General features: G+C 35.8%; 4 protein-coding genes and 1 non-coding gene across 8 annotated transcripts; 2 read left to right on the top strand and 3 right to left on the bottom strand.

Annotated features, from left to right (window-relative positions):
• The first annotated feature begins 2,024 nt into the window (after positions 1-2,024).
• LOC118054344 (protein SULFUR DEFICIENCY-INDUCED 1) lies at positions 2,025-4,542 on the top strand. Its single transcript, XM_035065889.2, has 4 exons — positions 2,025-2,391; positions 3,291-3,503; positions 3,649-3,804; positions 3,946-4,542. The coding sequence occupies exons 1-4, from the start codon at positions 2,293-2,295 to the stop codon at positions 4,351-4,353; spliced, it is 876 nt and encodes a 291-aa protein (XP_034921780.1). The 5' UTR covers positions 2,025-2,292; the 3' UTR covers positions 4,354-4,542.
• Positions 4,543-4,763: 221 nt separating this feature from the next.
• Positions 4,764-7,482, bottom strand: LOC118054346 (vesicle-associated membrane protein 721). Of its 2 annotated transcripts, none has more exons than XM_035065891.2 (5): positions 7,117-7,482; positions 5,956-6,097; positions 5,752-5,872; positions 5,495-5,557; positions 4,764-5,236 (listed from the first exon to the last, which is right to left on the bottom strand). In XM_035065891.2, the coding sequence occupies exons 1-5, from the start codon at positions 7,304-7,306 to the stop codon at positions 5,174-5,176; spliced, it is 579 nt and encodes a 192-aa protein (XP_034921782.1). In that variant the 5' UTR covers positions 7,307-7,482; the 3' UTR covers positions 4,764-5,173. The 2 variants fall into 2 exon arrangements, with proteins under 2 accessions (XP_034921782.1, XP_034921781.1); XM_035065890.2 differs by having other exon boundaries at positions 4,764-5,202; positions 7,117-7,480.
• Positions 7,483-10,051: 2,569 nt separating this feature from the next.
• Positions 10,052-14,525, bottom strand: LOC118054555 (cellulose synthase-like protein D1). Of its 3 annotated transcripts, none has more exons than XM_035066196.2 (7): positions 14,258-14,525; positions 13,921-14,224; positions 13,134-13,563; positions 12,570-12,950; positions 11,840-12,215; positions 11,260-11,656; positions 10,052-11,143 (listed from the first exon to the last, which is right to left on the bottom strand). In XM_035066196.2, exons 1-7 carry the CDS (start codon positions 14,523-14,525, stop codon positions 10,204-10,206), a joined length of 3,096 nt encoding a protein of 1,031 aa, XP_034922087.1. In that variant the 3' UTR covers positions 10,052-10,203. The 3 variants fall into 3 exon arrangements, with proteins under 3 accessions (XP_034922087.1, XP_034922088.1, XP_073263956.1); XM_035066197.2 differs by having other exon boundaries at positions 13,921-14,187; positions 14,239-14,525; XM_073407855.1 differs by lacking the exon at positions 14,258-14,525 and having other exon boundaries at positions 11,260-11,491; positions 11,531-11,656; positions 13,921-14,171.
• Positions 14,526-15,216: 691 nt separating this feature from the next.
• LOC118054623 (uncharacterized) lies at positions 15,217-18,548 on the top strand. The gene is made up of 5 exons (XM_035066260.2): positions 15,217-15,463; positions 15,578-15,701; positions 16,071-16,449; positions 17,881-18,006; positions 18,106-18,548. The coding sequence occupies exons 1-5, from the start codon at positions 15,384-15,386 to the stop codon at positions 18,225-18,227; spliced, it is 831 nt and encodes a 276-aa protein (XP_034922151.1). The 5' UTR covers positions 15,217-15,383; the 3' UTR covers positions 18,228-18,548.
• A 489-nt stretch (positions 18,549-19,037) lies between these two features.
• Positions 19,038-19,122, bottom strand: TRNAM-CAU (transfer RNA methionine (anticodon CAU)). The gene is given in 2 exon segments: positions 19,038-19,073; positions 19,085-19,122. It is a non-coding gene; the product is annotated as a tRNA-Met (tRNA).
• Between the last annotated feature and the right edge of the window lie 251 nt (positions 19,123-19,373).

The following is a 19,373-nucleotide window of genomic DNA, read 5'->3' on the forward strand; positions in this document are numbered from 1 at the left end:
AACCCTTCCCTCTTCCTCTACGATAACTTCAGGTGAAACGGAGCAGGTATAACCATCATAGCTAGCACTGCATGTTTCTATGGTGCCCTAGCACGTAAAGGTCTACTCCGACCTCCCCATTTTTCTTGGCTCCATTCTGTTGGAATATTGCTAGCTTAACCAAATTTATCAGGTGATCAAGCTAAACAGGGACTCGACATGAATTCGACGTCATGAATATAAAAAGTATAACTCGCCTGTGGAGGGTCCTTCCTCGTCATTTCAGCAAACAGAGATATCCATTTTCACCTTCATTGACATTCTCTAGCTCCTCAAAGAAACGAGCAGCCTATCCATCAACCAACCCAGCTACATCTACAGAGATCTGAAAACAACAAGGGGGAGGGTTGAGAAAATTATCACTTCATATAAAAGATGAAGAGTCCTTCATAAAGGAAGGATTGGTTCAGAATTCCAGATAATTGAGTAAACCTACCTGCGGGGACTTTCAGAGAGCCAAACCCCAGTTCCTTATGATGGATAGATCAACTGTTACTGTCTCAAGAACAAACGACCTCCATGCTTTGACAGCCACCAGGTCTCCATTTGCTTTCACCCGACCCAAGAGATGCTGCCACGGGAATTCCACAGAAAAAATAATTTGAAGTTGAGAAGCTTCAGACACTAGCAAACAGAGGCTAAATTTTATGTTTCATACAACTTAGAAATTGAGACTACCAGCAGCTACTGGGGACGGAGAAGGTTCAGAATAGATGTTCTGCCATGGCTGACCAAGCATCCTCATCTATAAGAGCCATTGCCACATCACCTGGAAATTAAGGAAGGAACCTTCATATATATCATCAGACAGAAAAATCAGAAATAAAAAGGATTAGCCTAACTTCTATTGGATGCTAAGGAAGTTAATTGATGTTCATCTACGAAATTAATTAATCATGGTGGGTCTTTTTGAGATCTCCAATGCATTCCAAGTATAAACGATTTCATATTTGGAAAATTGAGTTCATAACTTCACAGGCATGTGCAGCAAGTTGGCGATCCATTTCTGAAATTATACCATGAAAGGAAAAGAAGACCAGAAGGTGCATGAAGGACAGGTAGCAATCTATAAGACCAGAAGGTGCATGAAGGACAGCTAGAAATCTATAGAACAAATTTATAGATAGGGGGGAAAACGATGACATAAAAGAGACGACGTGAAGAAAATGAAGAGAAGTTAATGGCATTGTATGCATCATGTTATTGATTGCAGCTAATTAGAGTTGCTTCCTCCAAGTTCTCCGGAGATAGTGGTTTATAATGAAACCCTCATAAAACTAGCAAAATTTATATTTTAGAGCCAAAACTAGTAGAATTTAAGTTATAACCCCCATCAAAAAGATCTCTAGTTTTAGCCCCCTAAAAATAATTCCTGACTCCGCCCCTTGTTATTGAGTTCATCATTTGTAATATGTTTAGTGGACAGATTGGTTAAATTAACAAATTTAGAGAATATAAAGACTATTTAAACAAAAAAAAAAAAATGGGGAAATTCTAGTAGGATTTCTTTTTCATCAATATCCAATTTGACATTTCATGATAAGAAAAATAGGTTTAAGGACCTAATTGGCTATTTATGGGATTCCTAGGGTTGAAATTAACTATGCGGTGTCTAATATCGTTGAACTTATGTTCTCGACATGTGCACTCCTTCTTTTTTATTTTTTTTAATTAATATAAATATTTGGGTTAGTTTATATATATTTTTATTAGCTAATTTTATAATTTTTAAAGTTAATAATTATATAAATTTTTATAGGACCGGGCCCTACCAGCCCCCTGCCTCCGCTACTGGTCGCATGGTACGTATATACCATCTTTAATTTTTCAATGAATTCCGGCACTGAACTGCAGAAAAAAAAATAATAATAAAAAAGCCCTTCTGTCTTGTGATTTAAAATCCCAACAATCGAAAAGGATGGTAGCACGTCGGCATGTCATTAACGTGCCAAGTGGCGAAAATCCATACGCGGCGAGATAAAAACTAATCAATCACACAGTGCAAATCCAACTTGCAATGAATCAAGACACACTCGACGTCCATATTCACCAATCTTGTTGAATTCTCTCATTTTATAGGAGTGATCCCCGCCGGCTCTCACCTTGACCTATCTCTCCGGTCTCCGTAGAAGAAAAGGCCGTAGAAGACACTTTAGTACCGAGAAATCTTCTGCTTCCATTCTGAATAAAACCCCAGTTGTTTATTTCTAAAGAAAGTTATTTTTTAAAGTTCAAGGAGAGATAACATTAAGAATGAGTAGTCAAAGAAAAGGATCAGAAGCAGCTCCATATCATGTCCTTCATAAACTTCCTCCTGGTGATAGTCCTTATGTTAGAGCCAAGCATGTTCAGGTACATGGATAACGATGACTTAGAGTGATTGATGCACATTATTGTCTTCCACTTCTTGGTATCCATTTATGTTTTTTTTAGGCCTTTTGCTTTTCTTTTGGAGAGTTGGGTTTTTTTTTTTTGTTTCCATTGAAAGTATTCAATTTCCTGGAAAGTTTTAGGTTTTGATCAAGGGTGTTATGTGGCACCCTTTTATCATATTAAAAATAAATAAATAAATAAATAAAGCAAGCAAGAGTGAAATTTTGATCGTTTAATGGGGTTTCATTTCACTGGATCAGTACCGGTGTAGTGATCTGGACCTTGATCATGGTATGAAGATACAATCTCTGGTTTCTATGTTTGGATCCAAAAATAAACTGAAAGAAGATAGGGTTTTTCTATTTTTGGATTTATATTTGTTTCTTAATTTGGAAGTATATCAGTAATTTTTATTATTGTTGTTGTCAGTATTTTAAAGGCGGGCTAATCATTGGATAATAAAATATTGATAAGATTAAATAGATAATAATCCTTGGATAATCTTGAAAACCTTAAATTTTTATTTTTTTATAATGTTATTTGAACTAATGTAAACTAACTTAATCTGGGTCTAAATACCTTCCAGTCCAGGAATTAATCTATTTCTGAATTTGTTTTCTGCTGGGTTTATGTTGCTAGTTGCTAAATTAAGAAACTTTATGTGTTTGCAATTAGTATAAGGTCTTCAAGTAATATTTCTGATAAAGGTAATTTTGTAGCTGTGAGAGAGCCTTCTGGATGCGTTTCAAGCTATTAAATTTTCTTCCTTTTGTGCTCCCTTGGAGTCTCCGTTGATTGTTTCATTTGTCAGTTAGACTCTAAGGTGCTCTGTCTTGTCGTCTTAAAACTTGTGTCGTGTCTTCTCTATGTATGCGCAGCTAGTTGAGAAGGATCCTGGAGCAGCCATAGCTTTGTTTTGGAAGGCGATAAATGCCGGAGATAGAGTGGATAGTGCTCTCAAAGACATGGCAGTGGTTCTGAAACAGCAAGACAGGGCAGAGGAGGCAATTGAAGCTATAAAGGCTTTTAGAGATCGCTGTTCAAAGCAAGCCCAAGAATCTCTAGATAATGTTCTCATTGACTTGTACAAGGTAGCTATATAGCTCGACAATTTGATTAGAATATTCATATTCTTTTTGAAGAAGTTTTATGAGAAGGGATTGCCTGCTTGCGTCATTTATCCTGGCCTGTTACATTGTTTTGATGATAAAATGATATCTATGATATATTTCGCAGAAATGTGGAAAAGTTGAGGAGCAGATAGAGCTACTGAAACAGAAGCTCCGGATGATTCACCAAGGAGAGGCCTTCAATGGGAAGGCTACCAAGACTGCACGCTCTCATGGAAGAAAGTTCCAGGTTACTGTCAAACAAGAGACTTCTCGGATACTGGTATCATATTTCTCTAATCCTCTCTGCTGCTTTTGATATTGTGCTGTCAAGTTTCTGTGTGGACTGTATTTTATGTTTTCTCCGTTGTGTCGGAGTAGAGTTGTCACCTGAGTCGGCTGATTTTACAAACATTTGATGCAGGGAAACTTGGGTTGGGCATACATGCAGAAAGGAAACTATTTGGCAGCGGAAGTTGTATACCGCAAAGCTCAGTCTATTGACCCAGATGCCAACAAGGCCTGCAACTTGGGCTTATGCTTAATCAAGCAAACACGATATTCTGAGGCACAAGCAGTCCTCGATGACATATTCCGGGGAACGCTCTTAGGATCTGATGAACCAAAATCAATAAACCGTGCCCAGGAGCTGCTCTGTGAACTAGAGGCACATCAATCCTCTTCGATGTTGTCGGAACCATCAGGATCAAGCTTAGAGGATGTTTTTGTGGAGGGCCTTGACCAGTTGACGAGTCAATGGACTCCATACAGATCGAGGAGACTGCCCATATTTGAAGAGATCTCATCGTTTAGAGATCAGTTAGCTTGTTGATTACATGTTTTTAGATATTCTTCAATTTTTTGTATAATTGTTGTGAGATAGATATAAACTGGGAATGTGAGTTAATGTAACAAAATGAACACTTGAATGTGTTCCATATAACCACAGTACAATGTGTATATTTCTTGTGTTATATAAAACCAAACGCCAACACCAGTTACTCTCTCGGTGTTGTATCAAGTCTTTTCTGCGGATACTTCCACAAGGTCCAAGAGTCAACTCCTCGCTGTGGATTCGGAAGTCAGTGTAATTTTTGGTCTATAACAAGACCACGTCAACTTCACATATCCATGCTGTTCTATTTAGGTTCTTTGCCTTCTAAATTCTGATACAGATGGTCATGAGTAGTTTAAAATCAATGGATAGAGTTAAGGGGAAACAAGGAAGATACAAAAACAACATTGCAAAGGACGATCTAAATTGCTGGGATTCAATAATATTCATCACACAATAAACAAATTTTAATACCATGTAGGAGAAGAAAATTATCTACTCGGGAGTTCATATAACCTACACAACCAAATTCAAAACACAAAACCTCTCGCATCCTAAACAAAGCTAACAGAAGGCGAATGGAGTAAGACATAAATGACCATGTAGAGAGAGATCTCGTGGACAAATCGTCAGAATCAATTTAGCAAAGACAATCCAGTAATCTTGGCAGCAAGAGAAGCATCCAGTGGAATCCAGGAGAAATTAACATTTGAAGCCATGGCACACAGATAACACTATGATGAGAATCAAGGCAATGATAATAGCCAAAACAATCAATTTCATCTTCATATTCTGAATCCACATCTTTCTTCTCATCTTAGTTCCCTGTTGTCGGAAATCTTGTGCCTGTAACACCACATAAATTTGAATATACCATGCCCTAATAACAAGACAAGACATGAGAGAGGAGAGATAACTGGAGAGATGGAAAGAAACAGATATGAATCCAACCAGAACAATTCCCATCTAATTACTAGACTCCCCTTGATTTATGCTCTTCAAAACCATAGAAGTCATGTCAAATACGTTCCAATGTTATTCAATGGCAGTTTGAAGGAAGGCAACCCCCTAATCCAAACCCAAGAGTAGAAGTGTGACAGTAAGCAATAAATCTATATGCAATTTATGCTGGACTAACCTGCGAGCGAAGGTTCTCAGTTTTATCCACCAGCAGCTCAATCTTCTCTCCACGATCAAGAACCTGCACAAAAAATTATTGCCTCAACAGTTTGATTGCATAGTGTTTCCGAAAATAACACTCTTCATGATCAATATGCAAAATATCATTGCCTTTCAGCGATTATATCATTACTTTGTAACATGCATCCAACAGTATTTTAATCTCCAAATTACACTGGTAAGATAATCGCAAGAAAACCAATAACTGCTCTATACCTTCTCAATGTTTTCCATCATAACACCCTTAACTTCAGAAACCTGAGCCTTAACTTTTGCAAGCTTGCTGATCTCTTCAGGATGATCCACGCAATACTGCATGTGCTCCTTCAACTTGGACCTAAAATAAAGACCAATTAGCAGAGAAGTTTGAAAAGAAACAAAAATGCGCAAGCGCAAGAGATTAGACATGTTTATATATACCCAAACTCTCTGTTCAGGCTATTGGCAACAGCCGTTGTTGCTTTTCCTCCACCATATCTTTTGTTAAAATCTTCCTTAACTCGCTCCAAAAAGGCAATTGGGATTTGTCTGCCAGCGGATTCAACTGCAACCACGCAGTAGGCTGTTGCATCCAACACAAAACACAAGAATTAACACAACACAGAAAATCGGTGATTATGAACAAACAAACAATGTACTCCATGCAATTAAATCAAAATGATATGTTTGCTTCAGATAAATCACATACATTGGGAAGATTTGAAAATAAAAGAAAACAAATGGTGCAATGTGACCCATGGCACCCTTCTTTTAAGTTATGACCCAAGAGCGGGGTTTTAGTTTCCGAATTATGGGATTGCAATTGACAGAAACAACCACTAGTGCAAGTAATTCTATGCACTTCAATATACAAAAGACAACCGTTCTGCCCCAAAAGGCCCTGTTTTGTATTCCCATCAGCTTATTCATTCAGAAAACAGTATCGTTAATCTAAGAGCAGCAAATTGAAGAGTCGCAACAACCCAAAAAAAATCTGCAGGTTATTAGAAAAAAAAAGAGACATGCATTCAAAGAAGTTGGGATATTAATTAAAGTCTTCATCCCCTCATTAAAAAAAAAATTCATTCCATTTCCATTCAAAGAGGATTAACAAATAAAAAGAACTAGTCAGCCAGCATTGACACCTATTGAATATTAGCAAGGTGAGGGCTATTCAAAGCGTTGAACCACTAGGAATAAATGCCAAAAAAAAAAAAAAAACCTCCCAGAAGAACAGAAAATGAGAATCTTTTGAAATCTAACCATAAACCATTCCATTTATTTTCAGAAAATAGTATCATCACATGATCCGAATCCATAGATTCTGATACCTAATCAGCCCACGTAAATCACCAGCAATAACAAATTGACTGCTAATAAAAACAGATAAAAAATACATTCAAATGAATCGGTCAAACAAACGGGTCAGTCAATAAAAGTCAACCAAAACAACGAACAGAGATCAAGCCTTAAAAACCATAATAAAGGAAAAAAAACGCAAAGGATCGAGATCGGAATCAATAATAATATCGCAACAGGCCAAATCAAATTAAAAAAAATAAAAAATAAATCGAGTGATGTAAATGGAGAGGAGGACCGTACTGAATCCATCTTCAACGAGGTAATTGAAGGTATGGCCATCGCAATTATAAGTAAACTTGTTATTGGAAGCGGGAAGTTTTTGAAGACATTGTGCAGCGATGCCAGTGAAATTGCCTTTAAACTCCGTGTACTCCGCAAGAATCACAGTTCCTCTTGCCACAAAGCTATAGATCAATGATTGTTGCCCCATCTCCACCTCCTGTCCTTTATTTCCCGAAGAAAAAAAACCCAAGAGGATCAGATGATCAAATCAAATATTCAACAATAGATACGAAAGTAGAGAGATGAGAGGATCGGAGAGAAAGAGGAGTTTATTTGCTGGATTTGTCTGTTTATTTATTTATTACAGAGTGGTATTTGTTTTTATCTATTTATTTTACCTATAAATAGTGGAAACGTGGAACGGATGAGAGAGAGGATCATAGGAGTTGTACGTAGGAAAGGGTAGGGATGTATATTTAAAAATTTCCCTGTCATAATATTTATTATTTTATTATTTAATATATATATATACGTATTTTAAATATATATATATATATATTAATTATTTTATTTTATTTTTTATTGATTAATAAATAATAGTAGATAATATATATTTATTGAATATTCGAAACTCCATGAATTATTTATGAATATTAATATTTTTTACTTAATAAATAATAAATAAGATATGAATATAAAGAAAATGAACTTGTAAATATTAATTATCATCCCTAGAAAAATGAGATAAATAATAATATAAATTTTTTGAATAATTTGGGTTTCACACGGAATTTATATTTTGAATTTTGAGAGTTTTTCTAATAAAAATTTTATGTTATTTGAACGTTATTTTTTACTTGTTATTTTGAATTTTGAGAGTTTTCTAATAAGATGCTATTATTTTTTAATTTAAAGGAAAAGTTGTTTTCAACCGTTATACTCAGTGAAAAGAATATGTTGGCACTGTCATGGGACATATTTGAAAAGGTAGATTTTATTCTTTTCAACTTAGTGTATGTTTAAAATATTTATTGTTTGAAAATATATTAAAATAATATTTTTTTTATTTTTAATATTAACATATTAAAATTATTAAAAGATATTAATTTAATATATTTTTCAAATTAAATATATTTTTAAAATGATTTTAAATATAATTTCAAATCTAAAGCAGATATTTTCTTAATAAAAATTGATAAGAAAATATTGATTGTTTCAAATTCTAGTACAGTAGAGAACCACTTAGAAAAAGGGGTTTTGAAAACTTATTGAAATTTTGAGCTTTTATAATATTTTATTTATAAGGATTTGATCGCTTGTCAATTCACATGAATATGAAAGCCTAGCATCATTCAAACAAACTAGGTACAACCACCCACGCCTGAATATTTGATGGCTGATCTTGAATTTGGAGTTTTTTTAAAAAAAAAAAATTATTAAAAAAAAATTATTTTGTATCTTATATCAAAATAATAAAAAAATGCTAAAAATATAAGTTGAAAAGGGGCGCCAGCTTGGCTTTTTAAGTACAACAGATTTTTATTTTTTCCCTCTAGATTTTTAATAATAAATGCCTTCTTTTAATATGTTTTTTTTTAAATAATTTTTTAATTAATATTCTTTTCTTTTTTTATTCTGTTCATTTAACCTGCAGTTAATTTTTAGTTATTTTGTTTACATTTAACTTTTGAAGTGATTAACCAAAAAATAAATATTTTTTATTTTTAAAAAATATTTTTTTATAAAAAAACTGCAAATGAATTAGAATAATCACTTTAAAAGTTAAATACAAACAAAATAACTAAAAATTAAATTTAACCTTTCATAATATTTTCTGAAAGTATTAGAATATTTGATGAATTAGAATATTTGATGAAAGTTAAATGTAACCTTTCATAATATTTTTTATATTTTATTCAATCAATTTCATTATGTGTTTATTTCTTTTATCATTTAATTAAATAAAAATTCAATTTTAACAAACAAAGTTATTAAACACAATTAGATCAAAAACTCGTGTTGCATGGTCAAATATGTTGATATATATATATATATATATATATATATATATATATATATATATATATATATATATATATATATATCTTGATTATTTTTATTTTTATTTTTATTTATTGTTAATGATTTTTTTCATTTCTATAGTTTTTAATTTATTTGATTAGATATATCCATAAACTTTTTGATTTAGATTTAAGATTTTTATATATATAAAATCACGTCAAAAAAATCTATGTATATAATTTTTTTTATAAAAAAAATACATGACCCGTTAAGGAATGTAGGTCAAATAGCTAATAAAAAACTCTAAATCATGTGACTAGAGATATACATGCTCATCTAATTGTTATGGAATTGAAGGCTTTAACAAATGAACTTATACAAGTAAGTATGAACATGAAAAATATGCATGTGTATGGAATTTTTAATTTATTTGATTAGATATATGCATAAACTTTTCAATTTACATTTAAGATTTTTTTATATATAAAAACATGTCAAAAAAAGCTATAAATATAATTTTTTTTATAAAAAAGATACATAGTTTGTTTTAGAGTGCAGGTCAAATAGTTAATAAAAAACTCTAAATTATTGACTAGAGATATACATGCTCTTTTAATTGTTATGGAATTGAAGGCTTTAACAAATTAACTTGTAAGAATAAGTATGAACATAAAAAATATGTACGTGTATGGAATTTTAAAGATCTACCTTATTATTAGTTTGAAAATAAGAAATAAAAACACGTATACAAACTCAAGGTAGGAAAGGGTGTGCAAGCTCGTACGACATGTGATTTGATATTGAAAACAATGGCAGAGGATAAAATGCTGACATGTTTCCAGAAAGTGATCTAAAACGAAGCTACCGAGCATTGCTAAGTTTCTGATGCCAGCCATGTCTATAATACTTTTTTGCCTAATGAAATGCTTCTTGAAGAATTACATCGAGGAAGAAAAGGAGAGTAAAAGAAGAGATGATTGGAAAGAAGAATCTCCCAGTTGGTAATTATGATGAACACAACTCTTCGGAGCATCTGTCACAGTGCCTCCAACCTCCCCTCTCCCCCTCCGTCTCGAACTGACATTACACTTGAAGGTTTCCACGATTTTCACTGCTGATTGATATCCAGAGCAAGGACACAGTAATTGCAACCAGCCCTGACCAGACATATACAATTGTCGGCACTCTTCCTCTCCTTCCCAGCAGACCTTTCACAAATGGATACATGTGAGACAGCACCCAGAAGCTGAAAAAGAGTCCTCCCATCAACTTACCCCATTCTGGTATCACACTGTATAATGTCCTCGAGCATCCAATGACTATGGCAACAATGTTGACTACCAGGATGGCGAGTGGCATTAAGAAGAGACTTGTCCATTTGACCTCGTAAAGATCAGCAAAAACATCGTCTTCATCTTCACCTGCTGACTTGGAGGTTAACGTGAAAGAAATCTCAACGCCAGCAGTGACTTTTAGAAGGCCTTGGATCACAGCAGCTAGGTGAGCGCTGGTGCCACCAATGAGCCAAAACTGCTCATTACGCCACAATTCCTCGAGCCCAATGCCGGACCATTTTATTTCAAGAACGGAGATTAGAGTTAGTGTTACAGTGATGGTTAAGAGGTAACAAAGGAAAGTTATGTCAAGGCTTTGAACAATGAAGGTTCCTGTGAAAAGGGAAAGTGCAGGGAGGAAGCAGTAAGTGACTAGGAAGAAGGAGGTGAAGGGGTAAATGCCGACATTGAGGTATGCGATTCGCTGTAAGAACTTCAGTCGCCGGCTTCCTAGGAAAGCATTGTTTTTAGAGAAAAATATTTCGACCGAACCAGTAGCCCATCGTAGCACCTGGTGAAGGCGGTCAGTGAGATTGATTGGTGCTGTGCCACGGAAGGCATCTCTCTTTGTTACACAGTACACAGACCGCCACCCACGGTTGTGCATCCGATAACCAGTCACCACATCTTCTGTGACTGAGCCATAGATCCAACCTATCTTGTCCCCCCATTCAGTCTTGTCCTCATACCTGTGCTCAACATCAAAACACCCTGTTCAGAATTTGATTGGTGTAACTAAAAAAATAAGGCCCTTCGTATACAAAGAATTCTATAGATATAGCAAGGTATTGATCTGACTAATTACCAGCAAGAGATGACAGCAATTGCCTCGGCAACCGTGGGAGCATGTAGAGGAGGACGTGGCAGGAGAAGTGCACCCGGAGGCCTGCCATTCTTTACCGATTTGTGATCAGCGAGTGGCCGTCCTTGGTATTCAGCAACAGCTATAGACTCATTGAACATGGCTGAATTACCAAACTTCCTTGGCAGGTTCAAGTCAGGGTGTGATGTGAGGGACTGCGTCTCAGACTCGTCTTCTAATTGAACCTTAAAACCTGGAGCCCTTTTTTTGGTACTGCCGAACATGCCCAAGTACTCGTTTGCCCTTGGTGGAAGGAACCCATATAGTGCATGTCTACGAAACATGCACCCTGTTCCTACATACACAGGACCTTGAAGACCATCCAGTGCTCGCATACTTCCTGTTTGCAAGAAGGTTTATTTTTAGTTCGACAGATTTATATTGATGGACGGAAATCCCCATTAAGACTGGGAAGAGTAGAGCCAAAAGTATGCTTAGCCATTTCAAATTCTTGAAGACTATATTGATAATAAAGATGTTACCAATTTTATTGCAGAGTTTAAAGTAAAATCCAAAGCATTACCATCAAAGAAGACAGTGTTGTGGTTTGCATATCGATCAGACGGGTCGATCCCTTCAAATCTTTGTGGAAACTGGATGTAGCATATGCGGTCACCACCACGGTCCATCATAAAGCACATTCCCTCCCTTATAGCTTGACAATTATAGAAGTAATGATCACAGTCCAGATTGAGTATGAATGGTCCATTGGACAATATAGCTGAAGCTCTAACCAACGCATTCATGGCTCCAGCCTTCTTGTTGTGGTCAAAGCCAGACCTCTTTTCACGTGATACATATGCAAACATTGGTATCCTAACGTCAACTCCAGTGAAATCTAATTTTTTCTCATCTGGATGACCCATCACTGGATCATTTGCTGGGACCTTACTCATTACCTGCATGGAAACAGATTCAAGTTTCAAAAGTTAATTCAGCAGAAGAGACACATTAAAACAGAAGCTGTTCAAGAAAATATTAAACCGGGTTACAGAAGCCATTGATGTTATGTTCCTCTTTCAATCAGTAGAAAAAAATTGCTGACTGATGGAATAATACTTGTGAAACAACGAAAAACCTAATCCTGATGAATGGTTGTGAGCTCCATTAAGCTCTTGACTTGAGTAATGAGAGACCATTCCATACTCTCCAAGCAATTACTTGCTCCTTTTCCATTAACACGGGTATATAAATGGGTGTGAGATGAGGAGTTTGAGCCTATTTATTCACTGATCATTTAGTAGTGTAATCACCTGCAAGATTCCAGCATGGTCCCCCTTTTTGTGATCATCTGTTGGATTCAGCCATGTGCCAGGCCAAGGGGTACCATCAGCCATCCATGTAGCTTTGGGGACATCGACCCCCTCTGGTGGCAAGGAACCACCATTCTTTTCCCCGGCTAGACTTTTAGCCTTCTTCATCTCCTTAGAGTTTAATGATTTGCTTCTCCTTCGTATTGCTTCAGGCAGACCATTGATCCTGACCTTGTACTCATCATACTCTCTCTTCATCCAACGGCGGTCCTTGACAAAATCAGGCCGCTTCTTGTTTTTGGTGGGGTCAGTTTTTAGGTTGAAGTAACTATCCGGATTCCTCAGCTCAATGTCGTGTTTTCGACAAAACGGTACCCAAACCTGTGCAAACAATCATACAAAGAATGCCTAGTTATAGCATCTAAATCCTATCCGTATGTTTGTAAATTCAATCTCTAACAAAGATTAAAGGAACCACAGCTTGTGTTTCACTGGATTTAAGGGTTAACATTTTCCGAATTAAACAATATTTTATCATTTTGGTGTTCAAAATTGTAACAGAACCTCAGCAAATCGAACAGCTTCAGCCATAGCCTCGAAGGTGAGTATGGCACCACCATCATCAGAAATGTAGCAGGAGAGTTTCTCAACAGGGTAGTCAGCTGCAAGAATCGATAAAATTGTGTTGGATGTGACAAGGGGAGGTTCCTTCTCAGGATCGGCCGTGGAGACAAAAACATCAACTCCTGGGAGGTCTGACCGGCCATGAGGATTTGCAGGGGAGGGCTTCTCAAACTTGTCACGCAGAGCAGCAAGGTCAGTGGATCGGTTGATGGGGTTAAACTTAGGGAAAATGTCCAGTATCCATGAGATTGCAAACCAAATCTCACAAACAATAGACATCCCCCACAGCCACGTTGCATCAGGATTGGGGTTCTGAACTCTCCACTTTAGGAAGAAAAACAGAACTATCAAACGGATCACTATAAGTATCCTGTTCATACAAAGCTTATGTTAGCAGATTCAAAAGCTAAATTTTACAAGGATAAAAAGCCTAAATACCCTCGTTAATTTAGCTGGAACCTTTATATTCTAAGGTCTAGCATAAATAAACTCGAGGGTAAACTCAGCTTTCTGCAAAATTGTCAAGCAGTAAGCATAATAAGCTAGCTTTATTCTGTTTTCCAACCTTCATTTTTTTTTTTTTTTCCAGTTCTGCGAAGGCTAAAGGTATTCTATAGAACTTGAAGGGCATAATACCATCAGCAAACATTCAAGGAATGAAGTTCCATTTCCCATATACTATGCTCATGTTATGTTAAATGCATTTGTTACAAAATAAAACGTGCACCTGTAAGGGCTGAGAATAGCTGCAGGAACCTTAATCTTCCTAGTGAGTGGTTTCCAAGGCTTGTCCAAAAAATCGGACATACTCAGCTCCGTATCCTGACCATAATTGTCTCCTTCTGACCAATATGCATTTCCAACACCATAAGTTCCTTTTGTCTCAAACAACCACCTGTTGTGATCAAAATCTCCAGTTTGACTCCTCAACAACATTGATTTATTATTTGATTTCATTATTGACATTCCTCGTTCCATTTTCACACCGCCATTGCTGCCACCATGGCTTCCGTAACCATCTTCTCGCGCTCCTCCCTGCCTGGACCGATGCTGCGCCTCAGAACCAAGACGGCTCTTCGTCCCATCAGATTTATTCTCTGAGGACGGGCGTGCAGGCTGGTTATCAGGGGTAGGGGGCATGACAACAGTGTAATTGATATAGTCACTCTGTCCTGAATATTCACCTGACAAGTCCATATCATCATCTTGTGAAAAGCTATCAATGCGTCCACTAGATGTCCGGCGTGCAAATTTCACAGCCTGTTGTGGACGAGCAGCACTTGATGCTTGTGATGACAAAGTCTTCCCTTTTGGTTTTGATGAGGTTGCCATGCGCATTAATATCTGTATATTGGTGTTTTCTTCAGAAAAACCATTGATTTTGTTGTGACATTGGTGTTTTCTTCAGAAAAACCATTGATTTTGTTGTGACATTGGTGTTTTCTTCAGAAAAACCAATGCTGCAACATAGAAATGGTTTTACTTTTTCGTTTCTTGATTGATTTTCTTTTCTTACACCAAAATTATGAAACTAGAGAGGAAAGCCACGTTGAGCTTGATGGGCCAATGCTGTCCACAATTTTTCTTTCTATTTTAAAGATGTGTTGCAAGAAACTTTGTTCCCTTATTTTAAGCTTAACCTCTCTAAATACAGCTATCTCCTATAATGCAAGTAACGAGTTACAAAATAAACTCTTGTCTCCCTCTCTCTTTGGGTTACAAGGATCTGAGAGCATAGAGGATTGAAACAGAAGAGCACTCTCTTATGAAGGACAGGTTAGCTAGGAAATTGAAGGAATTGAAGTAGAGTTATAAAATATGATATATGTTATTTTTTTTAATACATCTAAAGTTATTTATTTAGGCTTAAAACTTGTATAAATGCATATTTAATTTTATCAAATAATATAAGTTGTTTTATCAAAATATATTATTTTTTGATATACATCAATCCAAATTTTATACCAAGTTTTCGGAGTCGCCCTACGACCGGGGCAAGGATAAAAATGAGAGTTGAGAGATAGAAACTTGAAGAAAATATCCCGCTCCAAATGAACAGACAATTTATTTTCACGTAAGATTTAAAATTATAGCGCCAAAACTAAAAAAACTAATAATGAATGACCATGAAACAAAAGGTATCGGACTTGAAGATTTCCTTTTGTTCAAAAGGAAAGCAAACGAGTAGAAATGCATTCAAAGCAAAATACAATTAGGGTTTTCGGTCAACGATCAATTCCTTCATCTTTCATCTTTCGCTCTTCAAATCCGTAACCAAACCATCCCTTGGATTTTATTATTATCATCTGTTTCTTAATTTTTTTAACGGATGATTTATGCGTAATTAGTGCTAAAGATTGTGGCTTTTTTTGTTTGATTTTCAGTAGCGCTAAAGATTCAAATCAAGACGAGCAAAGGGAAGATTCAAAGAAGAGCCCCCGCATTTCTTTTTCTGATTTCCTTGACAAGAAGTTGCACAAAAGTTCTGTCCTAGCCAAAACAGTTAAGGTAATTAGTTAATTCTTCAGTAGCTGCTGTTTGGCTGCAGAGAAAATTGGAGAAACGTGAAACGGAATAAGGCTTATGTGTTTTTGTTTTTCAGTTTGCCTTTTCAATTATGAAGCCTATTTTAGCTGCTCTTGGATTGATGACTTTTGATGGAGGGTTTAGTTTTGAGCTTTAAACAACTATAAATTTGATGGTTAGATCTTCTGTTCTTGATTTTCTTGGATACCAAACAGAACTTTTTTTATTGAGCTTATTTTAGCGGGTTTTTAGATTTTTATTAAGGCTGTAAAGAATGAAGACCGGATTGAACATGCATTGATCTCGTTTAAATTTGGGGGTTTTGAGGAAAATGGTCTAATCTTCTTACAGGGGAAGTCAAGGCCTTTTAGGACGCCGTTAGGTCCTCCGAGCAATAGTGGCGGGTTTACTGATCAACAAATTGAGGTTCAAAAGGAAAAGGAAGAAAGGGGTTCTGTTCTTGATGATTTGGTTTTTCAGCGGTTTAAGCCTACGAGAGTTGAAAAGGGAGATGATGTAATTTCGGTCGGTGATGGTGAAAAGGGAGATGGTATGGGTCCATTCAGTGAAAAACAAACTTCTAGCTCTTCGTTTCGCTTAGGTTCATCTGGTGATTGTGCTTTTGGAACCTCCACCACTTCATCTGTTATAGGTTCAAGTCATGTTGGTAAAGTAGGAACCTCTACTGTAAATGATGTGCCAGGATCCAGAAAGAGGAACCTATTTGGAGGTATGCCTTATCTTGTATAGCAAGTTCAAACTCTCTATTTCATTTAATATTTTGCTTCAAGCCATTCCGAATTGTTACTCTTTCTGTTTGGTTGCCAGAAAAACATTTAATTTGATGTTGTGTTTTATGCTATTGTGATTTCCCGTGTAAAAGAAAAACACTTAGCTTGGGCTCAAGTTTGTGCGTGATTTTAGGTGGCCTAATGCTTAATCCCTGCCCCAAAATGAGAAATTTTTACATATTTCCTTCTCTCGTGAGGTGTTCCAGTGAAATCAGTAGCACTGTTAGGCATTTTTTTGTGTTAACGTCAGACAGTTGGTCGAGGAAATTAGGAAAACCTGATAAGCTAGAGTAATTGGGATTCTGGAAATCCTTTTAGGATTTCTATTATACATAATGCATAGAATAGATCATACGCATGTCTTGAACATGATATGTAGTTTCCCAATCTATATGCATCTCTATAGTTTATTTGATGTTAGTATGGGTCTAATTGCCAGACCTATCTTTGCCATCAAACAGGATAAATAACTTGGTGCATAATATGGATAAAGCTAGGGTTCTTAAACCTAAAGATTACATATTTAAATTTTAGAGAAATTTAGAGAAAATTCTCTAGTATTTTATTAAAAATCTAAATAATAATGTTTTTTTCTCAAAATAAACTAGATATCTTTATTTATATTAGTCATAAACTCTCTCGTGATTTCTAATTAAAACTAAAAATCTTTATAGGAAATGGTTATTAATTAAAACTTATCTAATTAATAAAATCCATCTAGCATTAAGATTTCTAAATATTACTAATCAAATTGAAAGTCTTAATCTAAATAGGAAAAAAAATTCAAATACAACAAGGTAAATAAAAACATTCCCGCATGATAACTTCCAAATTTTATTTGAACGCCTTCTTGATCACTAATCTTCGTGAAATTTTAACTCAAAAAGAAACATGGCTTTCAAAATCTTCTATCAAAATTTCAGCTTGATCTAATGGTTGGATTAAGAGTTATATTTGATTTATCAAACTACATCTTGGACTTTTATTTCTTAAACCTTAAAAATCTTAATCATTAATGAAGTAATGCCATAATAAAATAGTGGAAGAAATTTCTAAGATTTAGTAGGGCAACTGAATTGTAGAATGTTCAAATTCTAAGGAGTATTTGTTTGATTTTGAAAACATGACTCATAGTTGATGCTATCCTAGTACATGAAGATTTTCGAGCAGAGTGGCAGAAAAAGAAATGAGCATGAAACATCTAAAACCAAAGATACTGAGATTCAGTAATCATCTGCTGGGTTCTTAACCCATTTTTGCAAAAATCAAATTTCACTGGCAAGTCCAACCATCACTTTCAAATACACTGAACCTTTTCACTCTTACGGCCTTTTATTTATGGTTTATGAATTTTATATCGGGTTTGCAAGGTGGTAGCCAGAACCATACTGCACGAAAGCCTTCGTTAGTTTTGGGAGTTCATCCAAGTCCCAATCAAAAAGGAAGAAAAGAAAGCTTCAATGGCAACAAAAAACAAAGGCTTCTCTACAATCATTGTGAGTATGCTTTCTACAAGAGAAATTAAAAGCTTTTTTTGTTGAAATTATATGCTTTCTTTTGCACTAAGACGTAGTGGCTCATTTTATTGCTGACAGATGCAAACGGTTCTGGCTGGTGGGACTGTGACATGGAAGGTGTCGACTCGGAGGAAGTAGGCTATGGTGAAATATGGGAAGGGGTAGGCTCCACTACATTTGGAGGAATAGAGTGGCATTAAGTAATTGGTCTGTGAAAGTATGTTCACTTGCGGAAAACACCTTCTCGGAATGTTTTTAATTATGTTTAGATTAACATATGTTAATCAGATAATTCTGTAACTCATGCAAATCAGGATGACTGGAGAATTAGCTCACCCTCTTATATCGTCATCCTGATGACATCCCAGTGATCCCTCCACTTCTCAAAATGGTTTTGTAGAAACATTAAGTCTTGCTCTAGAATATAAATCGGATGCCATATTCTGGAATATAGATTGGATCTGTCTTACTTCCATGTACTTCACATCGAATATGGCAAGCATTTCATTTTTGCTCAATACCGAAGACCAAAGTCCCAAGAACACATGTTAATCAGATTGTTATATAAATCGTGCAAAACAGGATGACTGAAGAGAATTAGCTCGCCCTCTTATCTTCATCATGATGAGATAGATCTTAGTGATCCCTCACTTCTCAAAATGCTTTTGTGGAAACACGATGTCTTGTCCTAGAATATAGATTGGATGCCATATTCTGGAACGGCTCCATGTTCATCACATCAGTAGTGAGAGCATTTCATTTTTACTCGATACCAAAGGCCCAAGTCTCAAGGAAAGAACACATGCGACAACCAAAGAAAGGTCTCCAATGTTGGTATATATGCTTCTACCGTGAGTGCACATAGCCAGCTGGTCCCAACTCAAGTTTTTCCATCGTCGACGATTAGTAGTTCTGCTTTAAAAGAAAAGGGAAGAATATGAAAAGAGAGGAGGGGAGAGGTAGCTAGCAATTGTTCCCTTTCCCTGTATGATAAAAAAAAAAGACTTTCTTGGGGTGAGAGAGGCTCGAACTCTCGACCTCAGGATAACTCAGAAGCTATGAGACCTACGCGCTAGCCAACTGCGCCACCACCCCGTTTGGTATAGGGGCTGATTTACCTAAAACTTAACAATATATAATAGTTTCTAATAGAATCCATGTTCAACCACTTTTTGGCTCTTCAAAGCAACTTGCAAACTTCTTTTTATCTGACTCAGGAACTCGGCCCGCTCAGCTTAAACCATGTTCCAAACTTAAATGTTAAACTAATCAGGGGCCTTTCATGCTACTTCAAAAGCTTATAGAATCCAGCCCTAAATACAATCTCCAGAGAGAGTTTAGGTCAA

This window comes from Populus alba, chromosome 3 (assembly GCF_005239225.2).
Source record: "Populus alba chromosome 3, ASM523922v2, whole genome shotgun sequence".
Taxonomy (NCBI): domain Eukaryota; kingdom Viridiplantae; phylum Streptophyta; class Magnoliopsida; order Malpighiales; family Salicaceae; genus Populus; species Populus alba.